Source organism: Eretmochelys imbricata, chromosome 13 (assembly GCF_965152235.1).
Source record: "Eretmochelys imbricata isolate rEreImb1 chromosome 13, rEreImb1.hap1, whole genome shotgun sequence".
NCBI classification, from domain to species: Eukaryota; Metazoa; Chordata; order Testudines; family Cheloniidae; genus Eretmochelys; species Eretmochelys imbricata.
In genome coordinates this window covers 29558621-29573487 of record NC_135584.1, presented here as the reverse complement: position 1 = coordinate 29573487, position 14867 = coordinate 29558621, and the positions used below count along the sequence as shown (strand labels likewise).

General features: G+C 50.2%; 1 protein-coding gene across 1 annotated transcript in view; it reads left to right on the top strand.

Moving 5' to 3' along the window:
- The first annotated feature begins 2205 nt into the window (after positions 1 to 2205).
- The window catches only part of MYH7B (myosin heavy chain 7B), a 50573-nt gene continuing 37911 nt past the window's right edge, over positions 2206 to 14867 (top strand). Inside the window, exons 1-7 of the mRNA XM_077832516.1 lie at positions 2206 to 2296; positions 3168 to 3271; positions 7695 to 7838; positions 8672 to 8828; positions 9848 to 9875; positions 11500 to 11596; positions 12401 to 12424. Coding sequence (XP_077688642.1) covers positions 2206 to 2296; positions 3168 to 3271; positions 7695 to 7838; positions 8672 to 8828; positions 9848 to 9875; positions 11500 to 11596; positions 12401 to 12424 — 645 coding nt within the window. The remainder of the gene's footprint in view (positions 2297 to 3167; positions 3272 to 7694; positions 7839 to 8671; positions 8829 to 9847; positions 9876 to 11499; positions 11597 to 12400; positions 12425 to 14867) is intronic.

Genomic DNA, 14867 nt, shown 5'->3' with positions numbered 1-14867 from the left:
CAACTCTCTTTATTTCTAATAACTGAATTCCCCATTACTATTACCCGGCTTTTCGTGGTAACAGGGGATCCCAAAACTGGGGTAGTGGATCCCAATGCCCCACAGCCCAGGGTGATCCCAGACCTCAGCTACTGGCCTGGACCAGCCCTATCATCTCCATTTGATATGGTTTTCAGGAAGTGCAGTGACTGAGCTGTACTCATTTATGCAGCTACCCTGTTGGATGTTAAATGTCAAATCTTTGTTTGTTAGTTACCCAGTGATCTGCTCTTATACGACCACCCAGGCTGTGTCAGGGTTGGGAGAGCTTCAGTTTTATCAGCTAGACCTGGCCACACAGAACAATCCCAGATCCTAAGACCCCTCTGAAATCTGGGGCAGTTTGGATCCAGAAGCCCAGTTGGATTTCAAAGCTGGCTGGTGTACCTCCAAGGGGCTGAGACAACTCACTGGAGCTCATCACTATCAACAGTTCACATCTGGGTGCAGATTTCAAGGCCACAGACCATCTGTACTGCAGACACTATCTGGGTGCATGGTGCTTTCATTCAACTGGCCTCACTGAATTCAGTGGGGTCGCCATGGTGTGATGGGAGATTTGGTCCCTTTTTCTTAAAAATATCACCTACGGCGATTCTGCTCCAGCAAGAGAAAAGGCTCTTGGGGGTCTAACATTGGGTGCCAAACGTTCCAGAGTCACTTACCTTCCCAGGAACCAACCTGAGCCCTGTGAGAAGAAGGAAAGCAGAAAAGAGCTAAACCAAAGGTCCAAACGTGTATGCCTTCCTTAGCTCTGTGCCCATTGAAATCAGTGGGAGCTTGGCCCAGGGAAAGGCAGAGGAAAAAGCTCGGGGCAAGTGCGGCTTCGAGATCAGTGTGGGAGCCGTTGTGCCCGCCCAGGCTGTATTTCTCCTGGCACTGAGGCGTGTGGCGAGACACAGACAATGTCAGGTGAAGGCAGAGGAGAGAGGTAGAGCCCTTGTACCTCTGTCCCCTGCAGATCAGCAAGGCACAGGCTGGCTTGGAGAGCGGTGCTGACTCCCAAGACTGGAGCCTCCCTCTGCCTTTGTACTCGCCTGACAATACAGGAGTAAAAATAACCAGCCCGCATTTGCAGTGAGATAAAAGCGAGGTTTGCCTTTTGTGTCTCTCTGGGCAGGAGGACAGCAGCACCAATGGAGCTGCGTGGATGTGACACATGGGAATTTCTGACATATCTCTTCCCACTCTGACCTTGACAGACACAATAAAAGGGGGCTTCACTGCACACCCACAGCCATTCAGTCCTATAACCAAGGTTGGTAATAAAGAGCATGTCTGTGTGCATGCTTCTCTGTGCTGCTAACCTGCTTCCCCGCCAGCAGGACAGGAGCTCCAGAGAGACAGGACTGGGTACTAACTGGGGGGTGTAGGGAGGGTGGGTCAGAGCAGCCTGTCTCCAAGATAGAGAGGGACATAGGGAAAAGCCTATTTAATGAGATCTGGGAAATCTGGGAAGTTCCTGGTACCAGCGCTTGTTACAATGTCTGTATTGATGCGGGGTTTCTCAGTTCTGTTGCATGGTATTGTATTGTATGGAGGATAGGAAATAATGCAATAATATCGCTTGTCAGTGCAACTGCTATGGCAGCCACCTGGAAGGCACTCAAGAGCTTTCAGGGGTTAACGCTCTCACCCTTCTTTTTCCTGTTCTCCACTCCAATATTAACTTTGGAGCAGGGACCCTTGTATTCTTATGGGGTTTGCAAAAGTGGTGCCTGTTTCAGAGGGGCTACAGAACAGGAACTGCGCTGCCAGAGGTGATCGTGAAAAGCGGGCTTCTCTTTGCCACCTTGGCTGCTGACAGAAATCCAAATGTGCAGTGGGTAGATTTCAACAGACTCAGGATCGAAGCTCAGTTTCCACCCACTAAGAGAGACAGGCGAGAGGTGCATTGCAATATAGATGGCAGGCGTACCGTGTGGTTAGTAATTACTTTGGCAGATCTGGGGCTGTTTATTACTGCTGTTATTCTCCTGGGCCCGCTTAAGTTCATGGTGTATTTGAAAATTGTATCTGCCCCCTGTAAGCAGCCTGTGGACTGGCATTGTCTCTCTGGACTGATTCCTTGTCTCTACTTTCCCTCCTTTTCAGGGCTCACAAGTCTTTGGCTTCTTCTTTCTTTTCTGCTGTCCAGTCTTTTCCCTCCTAGGAGGCAAGATAGCCATGATGGACTTGAGCGAGTTCGGGGAGGCTGCTGACTTCCTCCGGAAGAGCTACACAGAGCAGCTCAAGCTTCAAACCATCGCATTCGATGGTAAGATCAGCAGCACCTTTGAGCATGGCACGTGCTGGTCACAGGGGCTCTCACGTCCAGGGCCTGGTTTGCAGAGTATTCCAGCTCCCTTCCCAGTGTTGTGGACCCTGGTAGGGTCTTGTAGCATCATTTTGTCCCGTGCTTCCCATATGCTCCTGCAGCAGTGGAATCCCCCCACCTGCAGCCCTGCTCTTGTGCTCACTGGTAAGAAGTCAGAGGACCAGAATAACTCAGTGTTAGTGAAAGGCGGCAGCTGCTTTTGGCAGTCACTGTGGTGTCTCCGTGTGGAGGGTAACAAGGTGGCTGTTTATCTGCGCCTAGGTAAAGTGCCCAGAAGGACTGAGGGAGCCAGCAGTGCCTGTTCCACAGAAACAGATCTCAGCAAAGCCCTCTTCCCATTTCACTTTGGTGATGAATGGGGATCATCATAGATTTGGGTGACAGATTCTTCACATTATCCTTCCACTTGTTCCATTATCATATTTGATTGCCATTGCTGCACAGCTAGAGTGTGCCAGGGATAAAAAAGCCCTGGGTTTGTGCCAGGATAAATTTTGGAGGGCTAATAAATAAATGGGGGAGGGGGTAAATTTTGTATTCCCTAAAGTGTTTTTTCTACATGAGTCTCCAAAAATGCAGCAAACAACAGACGAAAGTCAATCTTAGCATTAATTGGGGAAAATTAAACAAGCATCCAGCATGAAAACTCCCAGGGAATCCTGGTCAAATGACCACAAACGCTGGAAGGAAAAAACAAATGTCCCTTAATATTGCTAGTTTGTGTTCTTACCGCTCTCTGAAAGCTACTGACAAGAGCAAACAGTTCCCTTTGCTTCAGACTGTTTTCTTCTCTTTTCTTTTGGACCTGAAGGAAAGAAACGAGCTTGGATCCCAGATGACAAGGAAGCCTATGTCGAGGTCGAAATCAAAGAAATCTCTGGTGGCAAAGTCACCGTGGAAACCAAAAATAAAGACGTAAGCAAAACAATCTTGATTTTTGGTTTTCAAAGGGCAGCCATAGGAACGGGGAAAGAAGCACAGAGGAAAGGAATGCGGGCGGGGGGGGGCGTATGTATGAACAGCTCATCTCGGAAACTAGACAAGTTCTTACTTAAGTGATCAACTTGGGATCAGTCAGCTCAGTAGTGTAAATGGCTTTTGTTACACCGTAATGTACTCGGTAACAATGTGCTATCTGACTTGCCAAACATGTCAGGGCTTCAATAAACCAGCATCAAATGTTCAGTTTCAAAAAGTCCTCTCTAAACAACAGACTACAAGAATGACAGTAGGGCTTCCCCAGCCCCACTGATCAGCTGGCATCTTAACAGCTGTAACAACAGCCAACAGGAGAAGTCTGCTCAGTTTGCAAACAGCCAGTTGCTCCCTTGGACGAAATTATTCAGTCAATCCTGAGAGAAAACCATTCAAAGCAGGAATAAGGGGAACTGGTGCAAATCTGGAGTTACTCTGAATTTACAACAGTACTATAGAAAACAGACTTTGTCCAAAGATCAATATTTTAATGAACTAACTACATTGCTTAGAGGGATCACCATAGCACTCAGTGCTGCAATATCTGGGTACCTCAGTTTCATTATAGTGTTTAGATACGTATGACTAAGAGGTTGTTAAATTGTTATACACATACAGCCAGATTCTGAATTCTGCTCCACCCATGTCAATCCATTGGGCCTGACCTCATTTACACCAGTGGCAATCAGGAGTGAGTCCTCAAAAATCAATGGAGTTACACCAGTATAGGGTAGCTGGGAGATCAGAATGAGTCCCATGGAACTCAGTGGAAATATTCCAGATCTACACTGGTGTAAACTCACAATCTGCTCCAGTCAATTTCTATTTACCAAAATAATATATGGTAAAAATAATTTCTGGGCTGGATTCTCCACTCCATTAGAACAGTTTTATGCCAGTTTTCAGAGTAGCAGCCGTGTTAGTCTGTATCTGCAAAAAGTAAAGGAGGATTTGTGGCACCTTAGAGACTAACACATTTATTTGAGCATTTCCACTGAATGCATCCGATGAAGTGAGCTGTAGCTCACGAAAGCTCATGCTCAAATAAATTTTTTAGTCTCTAAGGTGCCACAAGTACTCCTTTTCTTTTTATGCCAGTGTAACACCACTACTCAACAGAGTAACACCAGTGTAAAACTGGAGTAACTGAATAGAAAGTCATGTCCTATGTACACAGTGAACTATGTATTTCTTTGTTTGCATTGCTATGGTGCTAGTCAATGTAATGAGCAATAGCTTACATCTGTCAAAATCTTGAACTGGTTGGAAAAGTTTCTGTCCCAGGGAAAAGTTTTGAGATTTCAAAACAACTTTCATTCTGAATTGTAACAAAAAGTCAAAACTCCGAAGTATTTCACAAAATGAAATGCCCTCCAAAACTCTTTCAGGTCAACCGAGACATTTTGTTTCAATAAGTTTCCTTAGATTTCAACCTTTTTTAATTTAAAAAAAATATAAAATAAAGTAAATTTCAAAACAAAAAGACATTTCAAAATGAAAAATCGAAATGGGATGTTTTGGTATTTTCAAAACTTTTGTTTCCATTTTTTTCTAACTGAGACTTCATCAAAATCGATACAATTTAAGCAAAAAAAAAAAAAAAAATCTGTTTCATTGCAATGGCATTTTCCAACAGAAACCTGTTGTGATGAAATTTTTCCAAGCAGGTCTATCTAAATCAGATCTAGTTTAAGCCTGCCTAAATTCTGCTTCTGGTTAAACCAGAGGTAGACTAGTTAGTACAGTGGGGTTGCACCAGTATATGCAAGAGCAGGATTATGAAGGGTCCGATTCTGATCTTGATTACACTAGATTTACATTAGTGTCATTACACCGACTCTGATGGCGTTTATCCTGATTTACACCAGAATAAATCAGAGGAGAATTAGCCCCAGGTTCTTCTCACAAACGATTCATGAACCGTGTCACACCACCAGGCTGTGAAATCAGCTGACATTATTAGCCCTATTTTATGCTAGTGTGACTTAGGCTATAAAATAGTGGCTAATAGTGGCACAGCTGTAAGCTCTCCTGAGTAGCCGCTCTCCCATCAGCATAATTAAACCACCGCCATAAGCAATGGTAGCTATGTGGGCAGGAGAGCGGCTCTCACCGGCATAGCACTGTCCACACCTCTGAGCGACAAAAGTTTTGCTGACAAAAGTGTTGATGCAGACAAATACTGAGGCACAGGGAGGGTAAAAATGACTGACGAAGGGCCACAGAATCTAGGGCAGAGCCTGGATTAGAACCCAGGGGTCCTGAGACCCAGTTCCCTGCTTTAACTACTAGACTTTCTCTCTAATGCACCTAATAGTGGCAATGAAACTCTCTTTTCTTCAACTCTGATTAACAGTGGCCTGTGCTAAATTCACCTTCTCCCAATCAGGCACAGAGGCAGAATGTGAGAGCTATTCCAGTACTTAGATGTACAGATTTAAATGAAGACAGTGACAAGAGATGGTCTGTACATGTCGGCTGTTTAAAGCTCCCTGCACCATATTCTTTGAGATGAGACATAACCGGACTGCCCCATGGGCCACTGCCGATGAAAGGAGTAAGGCCCATAGCAGCAGGAGCACTCAGTACTGAGCTGTAGCACTGGATGGAGAAGAGCTGTCAGAGCAGCCGGGCCATGTGCCGGGGACCAGGGCAGGCCCATGCCCTAGAGCACGCCTTCTCAGTATTTCTGATCTCTCGCGGTGGGTTCTCAGACAGTGCAATAACCTTCCCCGAGAAGCAAGAAGGAGTCTGTGCCTGGGGGCAGGAACATGGCAATCTTGGCAGGTTGTAGGGGGGTCTGGCCAGATGCTCATCACCAGGGTGACATGGTTGGCAGCTGGGAGGTCTGGCCAGAGGCAGACGGCACAGGGAAGGGATTGGTGGCTGGGGTGTGGACAGCAAGGCCACTTGTCCCTGGGGAAGTGGAGTGGCATGAGAGCTGGCAATGGCTGGTGGGGGAGGGTGAAATGCTGATCACTCCATGGCCCTCCCCGGTCCTGTGCCCGGTGTCCCTCCTCCACCCTCACACTGCTCTGCCCTGGCAGGAGCTTCACATGGTACTCCGGCTTGTCCTCCATTAGCTGTGTGTCCCTCTGGAAGAACCCTGCGGGGTGGGGTGGGGTGGCATGTGTGAGCAGGGCTGGCTGTGCAGGATGAAGGGAGCAGACAGCAGCGACCACCCTGTTTTGCCATGTAGGCTCCCCTGTGCTCTGGCTCTGACCCGGGGGGAGCAAGTCTGCGGAGCCGGACAGGGCCAGTCACAGGGTGCATTCTCAGAGCAGTGCTGGGGACTCCTCTGGAGTGGAACGAGCTCACCCCGCAGAGCAGGTCTCCACTTCCACTTATGTCACTGAGGGGTGTGAAAAAGACTCCTCCCCCTACCAGCGACCACATTCCAGTGGGGGAGGATAGCTCAGTGGTTTGAGCATTGGCCTGCTAAACCCAGGGTTGTGAATTCAATCCTTGAGGGGGCCATTTAGGGAGCTGGGGCAAAAAAAATTGGGGATTGGTCCTGCTTTGAGCAGGGGGCTGGACTAGATGACCTCCTGAGGTCAGGATTCTATGACCTAAGCGCTGTCCACACCAGTGCAATGTCGGTGGGAGACGCTCTCCTGCCAACAAAGCATCCGCCTCTCGCGGAGGCGCAGTAATGACATTGATGGGAGAGCGCTCTCCCGTCAGCGTAGAGCGTCTTCACCTGACGTGCTGCAGTGACACCGGTGCAGCCATGCCAATGTAGCACTTCTAGCGTAGACCTGCCCTTGGTCTCCGGCACAATTGTCTCCTGCCGGTGCCCTCTTGTGGCATGAGCTCCGGTGCCCAGAAAATGCCCCTCGCCCTCTTGTGCTCTGGATCCATATTAGGTCATTTGTGTCATTCTCCCCTTGGCAAAGGCCAAACTCTGCTTTTCCAAAGAGTTCCCACCGACGTATTCAGGCATTGAGCATCCTCCCCAGCGTGGGGGCACCTGTGCCCAGCTGAGCAAAGACGTCTCACTGCCTGCCCTCGGGAGGAAAGCAGGGATGGAGACCGGGCCGAGGGTGAGGGGATGGCATCAGAGATCTCCTTAGACACTGCCAGGGCAGCTAGAATCTGGCCTCAGAGAGTCACAGGAGGGTATGAGGCCCAGACACGAGACTGGGCCAGATGCTGCGTCCCTTTACACTGAAGTGAATCTGGAGTGCTTCCATCATCAGGATTTACCTTAGTGTAAATGAGATCAGAATCAAGCCCTCTGCACAACAGATGGGAGCAAACAGCATGCTGCCCTGTCAATGCTAATGGCGACTGCAAAGCCTGATTCCGGCTGGAAGGAACCAAGGACAAACTCAGGCTCCCCTGCTTTGCTTCCTCCCTGCAGAGCCGGGTTGTCAAGGAGGACGACATCCAGCAGATGAACCCTCCCAAGTTCGATATGATTGAGGACATGGCCATGCTAACGCACCTCAACGAGGCCTCCGTGCTGTACAACCTGAAGCGCCGCTACTCCCACTGGATGATCTATGTAAGTGAAGCTGGTGCAGGGCGTGAAGGTGACACGTAGAGCCCTGGCCAGCACGGTGAGAGGTCAATGCTGATTGAAATGGCACCAACTCAAAACTACCAGATTTCTCCCCTTGATTGTCCCAATTACTGGCTATCCCAGCCAGGGTCATGTCGAATCAGGACGGCTATGTCCTGGATTTGTCATGCCTCAGAACCCTACCCATTCAGTATTCCTTGTGACATGGGAGTCATGTGGATGCATTAGAAATCTCCAGGCAGATGTAGGTAGATAGAGGTATAGATTTACGTGTACTGATTAGACTCACTTGGGAAACATATTAAAACGAAATAAGCCCCCAGGCTGATCTCGGGATGCCAGGTGAAGAGACTCACTCACCAGGGAGTCTGCAAAATGAAACTCAATTCACGATGCTTCCCAAAATTCCTAATGCTGGAAGGATTTCTAGATAAGGCTAAAGCTGGCGGCCCCGAGGACCTCCAGAGGAGATGCTAAAGGTGGCTTTCCAGGAGGGATGTCACTGACAAAGGCCAGCTGCCTGCGTGGAGGGGGTAGCGATGAATAGACCTGCTGCCTGTGTGGTGGGGGAGGAATGTCACCATTAAGGTAAGGTAGGTTGGCAGCACAAGGGGATGTCGCTGGTAAGGCTGGTTGCATCCCTGTTCTGTAATAGACTAAGGAAGCAGCATGGTGCAGACAGGTGGGCCCCACTGCGGCATCTCTAGCTCTGTGCTCCCTCACTGCCTGAGTCCGGTGGCTTTGAAGAGTCTTTGTTCTGCTGTGTTGAGGCAGCTGTGTCCCTCTGCACTCACTTGCCTCTTCTCTGCTCTCAGACCTATTCAGGTTTGTTCTGTGTCACCATAAACCCCTACAAGTGGCTGCCAGTCTACACCTCCCCCGTGGTAGCAGCCTATAAGGGCAAGAGGAGGTCAGAGGTCCCGCCCCACATCTACTCCATTGCGGACAATGCCTACAACGACATGTTGCGCAGTAAGCGGCTATCTTTCCTCCCTCTCCTCCCTGTGCTCGCCCCCCAGCGGAGGCCAGACCTTGTTCAGTGGGAGGGGGAATGCTGTGGGGGAGGGCATTGGGGCATCGCCTCACAAGAGGAAACTAATGCACAGTAGCAGAGATGGGCCTGGATCAAGCCCAGCTCCGGATAAACCCGACCGTTTGTGTCTGGACTGGGCTCAGAACGGGAGTTCAGGACCACTGTTAAAAACACTAATTACAGGCAATACTGATCAGTAACCAATAGACCTTTCCTCCAGCAAAACAGACTCTGGGTGGGTGTCAGAGCCTGTATCTCGAGGGATCACCACACACAGCCCTGGCATTTAGCTGTTCTGAACCAGCAGTGCCGTGTAACAATCCCCTAAAAGGGAAAATGATCCATAAATTACCTTAGCTGGAAAGTCAGAGTGGTGAGGAGAAAGAGCACCTACCTGCATGGACCCTGGGCTGCTCTGGCAGGGCCAGGGCCTTGGCAGCACGGTGGGCTGGCTCAGGCTCATGCTGTGGGGCCAGGTCCAGAGAAGGAGGGGAAGATACAGCAGGATAAAAAGAAACACTCTAGAAATGTACAGACACCAGGATACTTCTTCCCAGGGCTGCCAGTCCCCTGGAGCCTGAGGGAACTCCTGCACTCACAGCCTCATTTTGGACCTTTCACCCTGGGAGAGCTTGGTGTTAATAAGTCAGGTGAACATAGTTGCTGATCGAGCCAGGAGGGGCTGTGGATGAAGGGGAATACCATGGTCACTGACCAGCCGGGAGGGGAATACCACAGTCACTGACCAGCCAGGGGGGGTTGTGGATGAGCGGGAATACCATGGTCACTGATAGCCAGGACAGGCTGTCGATGAAGGGGGAATACCCATGGTCGCTGACCAGCCAGGTGTGGCTTGGATAAACAGGGAAAGCCCAGACCCACGGCAGCCCTGGAGAGTTCTCAGAGCGCCAAGCTATCTTGGTACATTTCAGTCTAACACTGGCTCTTTCTTTTCCAGATCGTGAGAACCAGTCCATGCTCATCACGTAAGTGACCCATGCTTCCCTTTGTTGGCCATTGTTCCCTGACTGCATTGTACATGTCTCTGGGTTAGGCTCCTGGATCCAATTCTCCTGCCCGTCACTGCAGGATACAAGTTGTCTTTAGGGTCCCTGGCAGTGGTTTACTCTTCCCTGTCATTTGGACTGACCCATTGACTGGTAGCCTTCCCCCTGTGAGATGTGATGCCCCCAGCTGCACCCCCTCACCAGCCATCAGACCATCTGGCCCCTCATGAGGCCCGCATCAGGCCTCACTGGCTGCCACCACCCCCCAAACAAGTCTCCTTCACATCCCCACCATCGGCTCCCAGAGCCCCTCCAGGGCAGCCCGTCTGGTGACAGTGGCAAGGGCAGCTGCTCACCCTGCACTTGTTGCTGCTGGCATCACGGGGCAGGAATCTCCCAAATGGGTCCCCTGGAGCAACCTGTTTCCCAGCCCCAGTGCTGGGGCTGGCCACATGCAGTGTGATGTTAGCCCACAGCTGGGGGAGCTAAGGCCTTTCCCCCAGAAGGAACATGCATGGTGCTCCTGAACAGGACTGGTGGGCAGAGGAGGCAGCCAGGCCCAGGGGGGTGATGGGGGAGGGGCAGGCAAGGTTAAGTTCAAGTGACATATAGATGAGGGCTATATAAAGTTCACTGAAGGGCCCTACCCTGCTGCCATGAGCCACTGACATTTTTAGCCTCAGCCATGGCCTAATTAGGTAATTGGCTCTTGTCCTGCGGCAGCTCCCCCCCACACCCATCCCTGCTCTTTGTGATCTGGGATTACAATAGAAGAGCAGCTAACTCTAGGAATGAAATCGCTGCAAGGCCTTGTGAGCCAGTACCAGCGGGCGGTGCAGATCAGGGCAGCAGGAATTGCCCAGCCCGCCTGCTAAAGAAGCCAGCCCCTGGGTCTCACCTGGACTCCTGGCCCTCCTCTGCAAACTGGAGTGGGCTCCCTCTGGGGGGTGGGGGAGGGCAGAGTACATCCCACAGACCGTAGGAGCCCCTCACTCCCCAGGGAACTGGGGTGAAAGTGTCAAAGCCTGAGCTGTAGCAGGAGGGGGCAGGCTCCTTGCTGAGCCCCCGGAGCACTGAAGTTCATACCAAACGTGCAACAGACTAGGAGGAGCCTGGAGAGGGGGAGACTTCCCCACCTGGCACTTCGTGGAGTCACTGGCCGTGTCTGCAGTGGTGATTTGCCCCAGCGTCAGCCTTGGGGGGGCTGCCCCTGGTGGAGAAGCCCCACTTCAGCCCCCTAATGCAGCCGGGCAAAGCCCAGATGAGCAGCGGCCCTGCTTGCGCTGGGTTCACACCAGGGGAGATCACTCACTCCGCTGCAAAGTCCAGCAGCTCTGCCCGTCTGTTCAAGGGACTTGTGTCAGTGCAGCACCACAGGGGCTGAAACCCCTACATTGCCCCCGTGCAGCGTGTTAGCCCATGGGAAGGGATCAGGGACTGCCCAGGGCTGGGCAGGGCTGAACTCCTCCCTCGGTGTTTCACTTCTTTTACATGACACTGTTAGAGGGGGCTGGGCCGTGTCCTTAGTTTTCTGAGTCTCTGTGTAAAGGTTTTGCCTGACTCTGCCTCATTTTCTTGATCTGTGTATTTCTGTTACCCTAAGCGGAGAATCTGGTGCTGGTAAGACTGTAAACACCAAGCGGGTCATTCAGTACTTTGCCATTGTCGCAGCCCTGGGCGACACGCCGGGCAAGAAAGGAGTAAGACCCTCATTTGAAACACACTTTGGCTGTTTTCTTTTTCTTTTTTTCTTTCTTATTCTTTTTTTTTGTAACTTTTTGCATTTGGAAACATGTTTGGATCTGGCCCCTCATGGGCTTTGCTTTTCCTTTGACTTTTGAACAAGCAAGGCTTGAAACAATTGATCTTGGGGAAATGGAGTTTTTAAGTGGCTCACCAAACGGATCAGCCACACTGGGGTCTTTTGGGCCCATCTTTTCTTTCACCCCAACATATTTTCTTTTTCAGATGCTCTAAAGGGGACAGGACCCCCCCCCCCATTTCCACCCCGTCTCTTTTAAGCCTTGCTTTTTGCTTTTTCCCCCCTTTTCTCTTTTTGGTTCTTGTGTTCATTTTGGTCTTTGTCCAGCTTCTGCTTTTTCTTGCTCTTGTTTTGGTTCTTTCTTGCATTTCTTTGGTGTTGGTTATTTTTGAGATCCCTTGCAATTGCTTATTTCTTCTGGATACTTGATGCCCCAGCCTGCTTTCCCTTGCAGAAGCAGGCTGGCTGTTTCAGGTATTTGATAAGCAATTCTCCAGCATTGTTTTCCTTTCCTCTTCCCTGGGTTTGGATTTAACTATTCCTGCTTTTTGGTGCTTTTCTTCTTTTTCTTGAGCTAATCTATTTAACATATTTTTGGTGTATTTTTTTAAATTTAATCCTTCGATTTTTTGGACCGTTTTAGTAACTAAATTTTAACGCCCTGCTTTTTTAATTGATGCTTTCTGTGATTCTGACCTGTCCCTTCTGGAATTCTAAAGACAGTTTTCTTTCCTTTTTCTAGCAAGCTCCTGCCACTAAAACTGGGGTAAGTGTTACATGGAATAGGGGCCAATCCTCGAATGAGAGGCTAGGCTTGCTAAGCAGCACTTCATTAACTCCCACTATGATGGGGAGGTGTTGGCCCTTTCTGAGCTCATTTATGCCAGTGCAAGTCAAGAGTAACTTGAGCAATGATGTCACTGGAATGGTAGCATTGTGAAACTGACATGAGATCAGAATCAGGCCCCTGTGCACAGGACTGCGTTTTGCTGATGTGACAAGACAGTATTGCAGCTGGAAAGTGCTCTTGTGGTTGCTGAGAGGATCCAGGGAGGCTGCATGTCTCTTCGTAGAGCAGCTTCTCTCTCAGTGGAGGGATCACTGTCGCCAGGACTGGGATCTGCACATTGCAGGGCATTGAGTCAGGCTGGGATTTTCTATCCACTGCCCTGGGGATGGAATTTCTTTAGCTCCCAGTTCACTGCAAGCCTCAGTGGAAGGGGGGCTGGAAGCTCTTGCCAGGCTGTGGCTCTGTGAGAGGCTGCACTGCAAACCAGAAATGTCTAAAAAGGACCAGGCTTGAAGCAGTTACTCAGTGTCTGGTCAGGCCGAGCTCTCGCTGACTTCCTCAGGCATTGACCTGAGTACAGCCTTCAGTACCAGACCTTTGAGTCCAGATGCCAGTGGATGCTTGCTTTGGGAGGGTACCTCATTTAAATGAGAGTGACTGTTAAATTTTGGGGCCAGAGCATTGAGTGGATTCACCCCGACCGCGGGAGCCTAGTTTCACTCTGTCACGCACATCCCCTGCTTTAAATCTGGATCGTTTGCCTCTGAGTTTTAGCAACAACACGTCCCTAATCCCAATGGGTAACAGTTTCTGTCCGTGGTGCTGGGGGAGGGAAGTGAGGCGCTAGGGCGCTGCATAAACAGTTACATTTACAATGGTAGCAGTACATCGAAAATATCATCACCCGAAGCCCAAGTGGGTCCGCTATGCAGTATATAACTCCTGCTCCCATGTTACACCTGCCCAACGGACCAGTGTGCTGTGCTCCAGGGTCCCCCAGTCCAGCTCTGTATCGGAGGGTAAAGTGCTTGTGAATAACAGTATTATGTAAAGAGCCATGTAATCAAAGGGCTGCGAGCCCATGGTGGGCGGTGGGCAGCCCAGTCAATAAGGCTGGATGAATCCATCCAGTTGGAGCTGCCCCTCCCCTCTCAAGGTTATACGTGAACTAGACAGCTGTTTTCTCTAACGTATCCCTTCAAAGGCAATCTTTGTTGCATCTGCTCCAATATTATCAGCCAGCTATCTTGGATCTCAATGTGAACACAGAGAGGATGGGATGGGGTTAGAAACTGTGCTAGCTGGAGTTAAGGAAGTTAATCTGGATCAGAGACCTCAGGAAAATAACCTTCAGAGCACAGTGCAGCTACCAGAACCATCAGGGTTAAGGTTACTTTCTAACCCCAAACAACCGTAAGGGCACATGCTGTGCACCCTGTATGCTAGGCAGAGGCGTGTCTATGGCCAGAATCGCTCTAGTTGACACTCAGCCCTGGAAATCATAGTGATTTGCCTTGGGATCCTGACAGCTGAGATACCTTAAACCCTGTACCTTGGTGTTTCATTGACGGATGCAAACATCTGAAACCATGGCCCGTGCGGCTGAGACATTGGAGGATACGTAGCCCAGTTGCAGTGAGATAAGAATTCAGCACTTCTGCTGGCTCAGGGAGCTGAGCCCTGTGGCTAGTAAAAGGTGCAAATGGCTGTCCAAAGTCCAGTGTGTGGTGTGAGGGCTGGCCAAGCAGGAGCTGGTCAGTCTTGGGCATGTGTATGAAGGGAAAGGGGAGGGATATTGTAGATGGTGCCAGGCAGGGAGGTGGCCCATGTGTAGTGGGTTAATGGTGGCCACGGCTGCGTGCCTAGAATAGCAGTGCATTGGAGGCATGCAGCACTGGCGTACCATTGTCTCAGGAGTGGGGGTGAAGGGTGGCCAGGGGTACAGGTGCAGGGTTTAGGTTATTTGGGGTATTTTCCAAGAGTGGGGGTTGGTTGGGGTTTAAGCATATTTCCCAGTTTGCTGACTTTAAATTATCGCTAGAGATTTAAAACTTGAATTTCACCTTCTAGTTAGCAAAGTGTTTGTCTGGGTGTTTCCTATGGGGGCCATTTTTAACCCATGATGTACGTTATCGCTGGCTTGGAAGCGACAGACTGGCTGGTCCTGGGGTGACAAGCGAAATCAGCTCACCGCTAGCCTCCCTTCTCCCAAGCCCCCCATCAAACAAAACCATCCAGGGTGTGTGGGCTGCAGCCTCTCCGCTCAGGGGCAGGTAGCACAGCAAGGACGCAGGGGAGAGGTCAGCACCCCCTGAGCAGTGCTGCTCTCTCCTCCTGCAGGGGGCGCCACCAAACATTTCCAGAGTGCTGGGCAAAGCAGGAACTAAGTCAGGAGCCAATCTGCTCTCATGCACCAGGG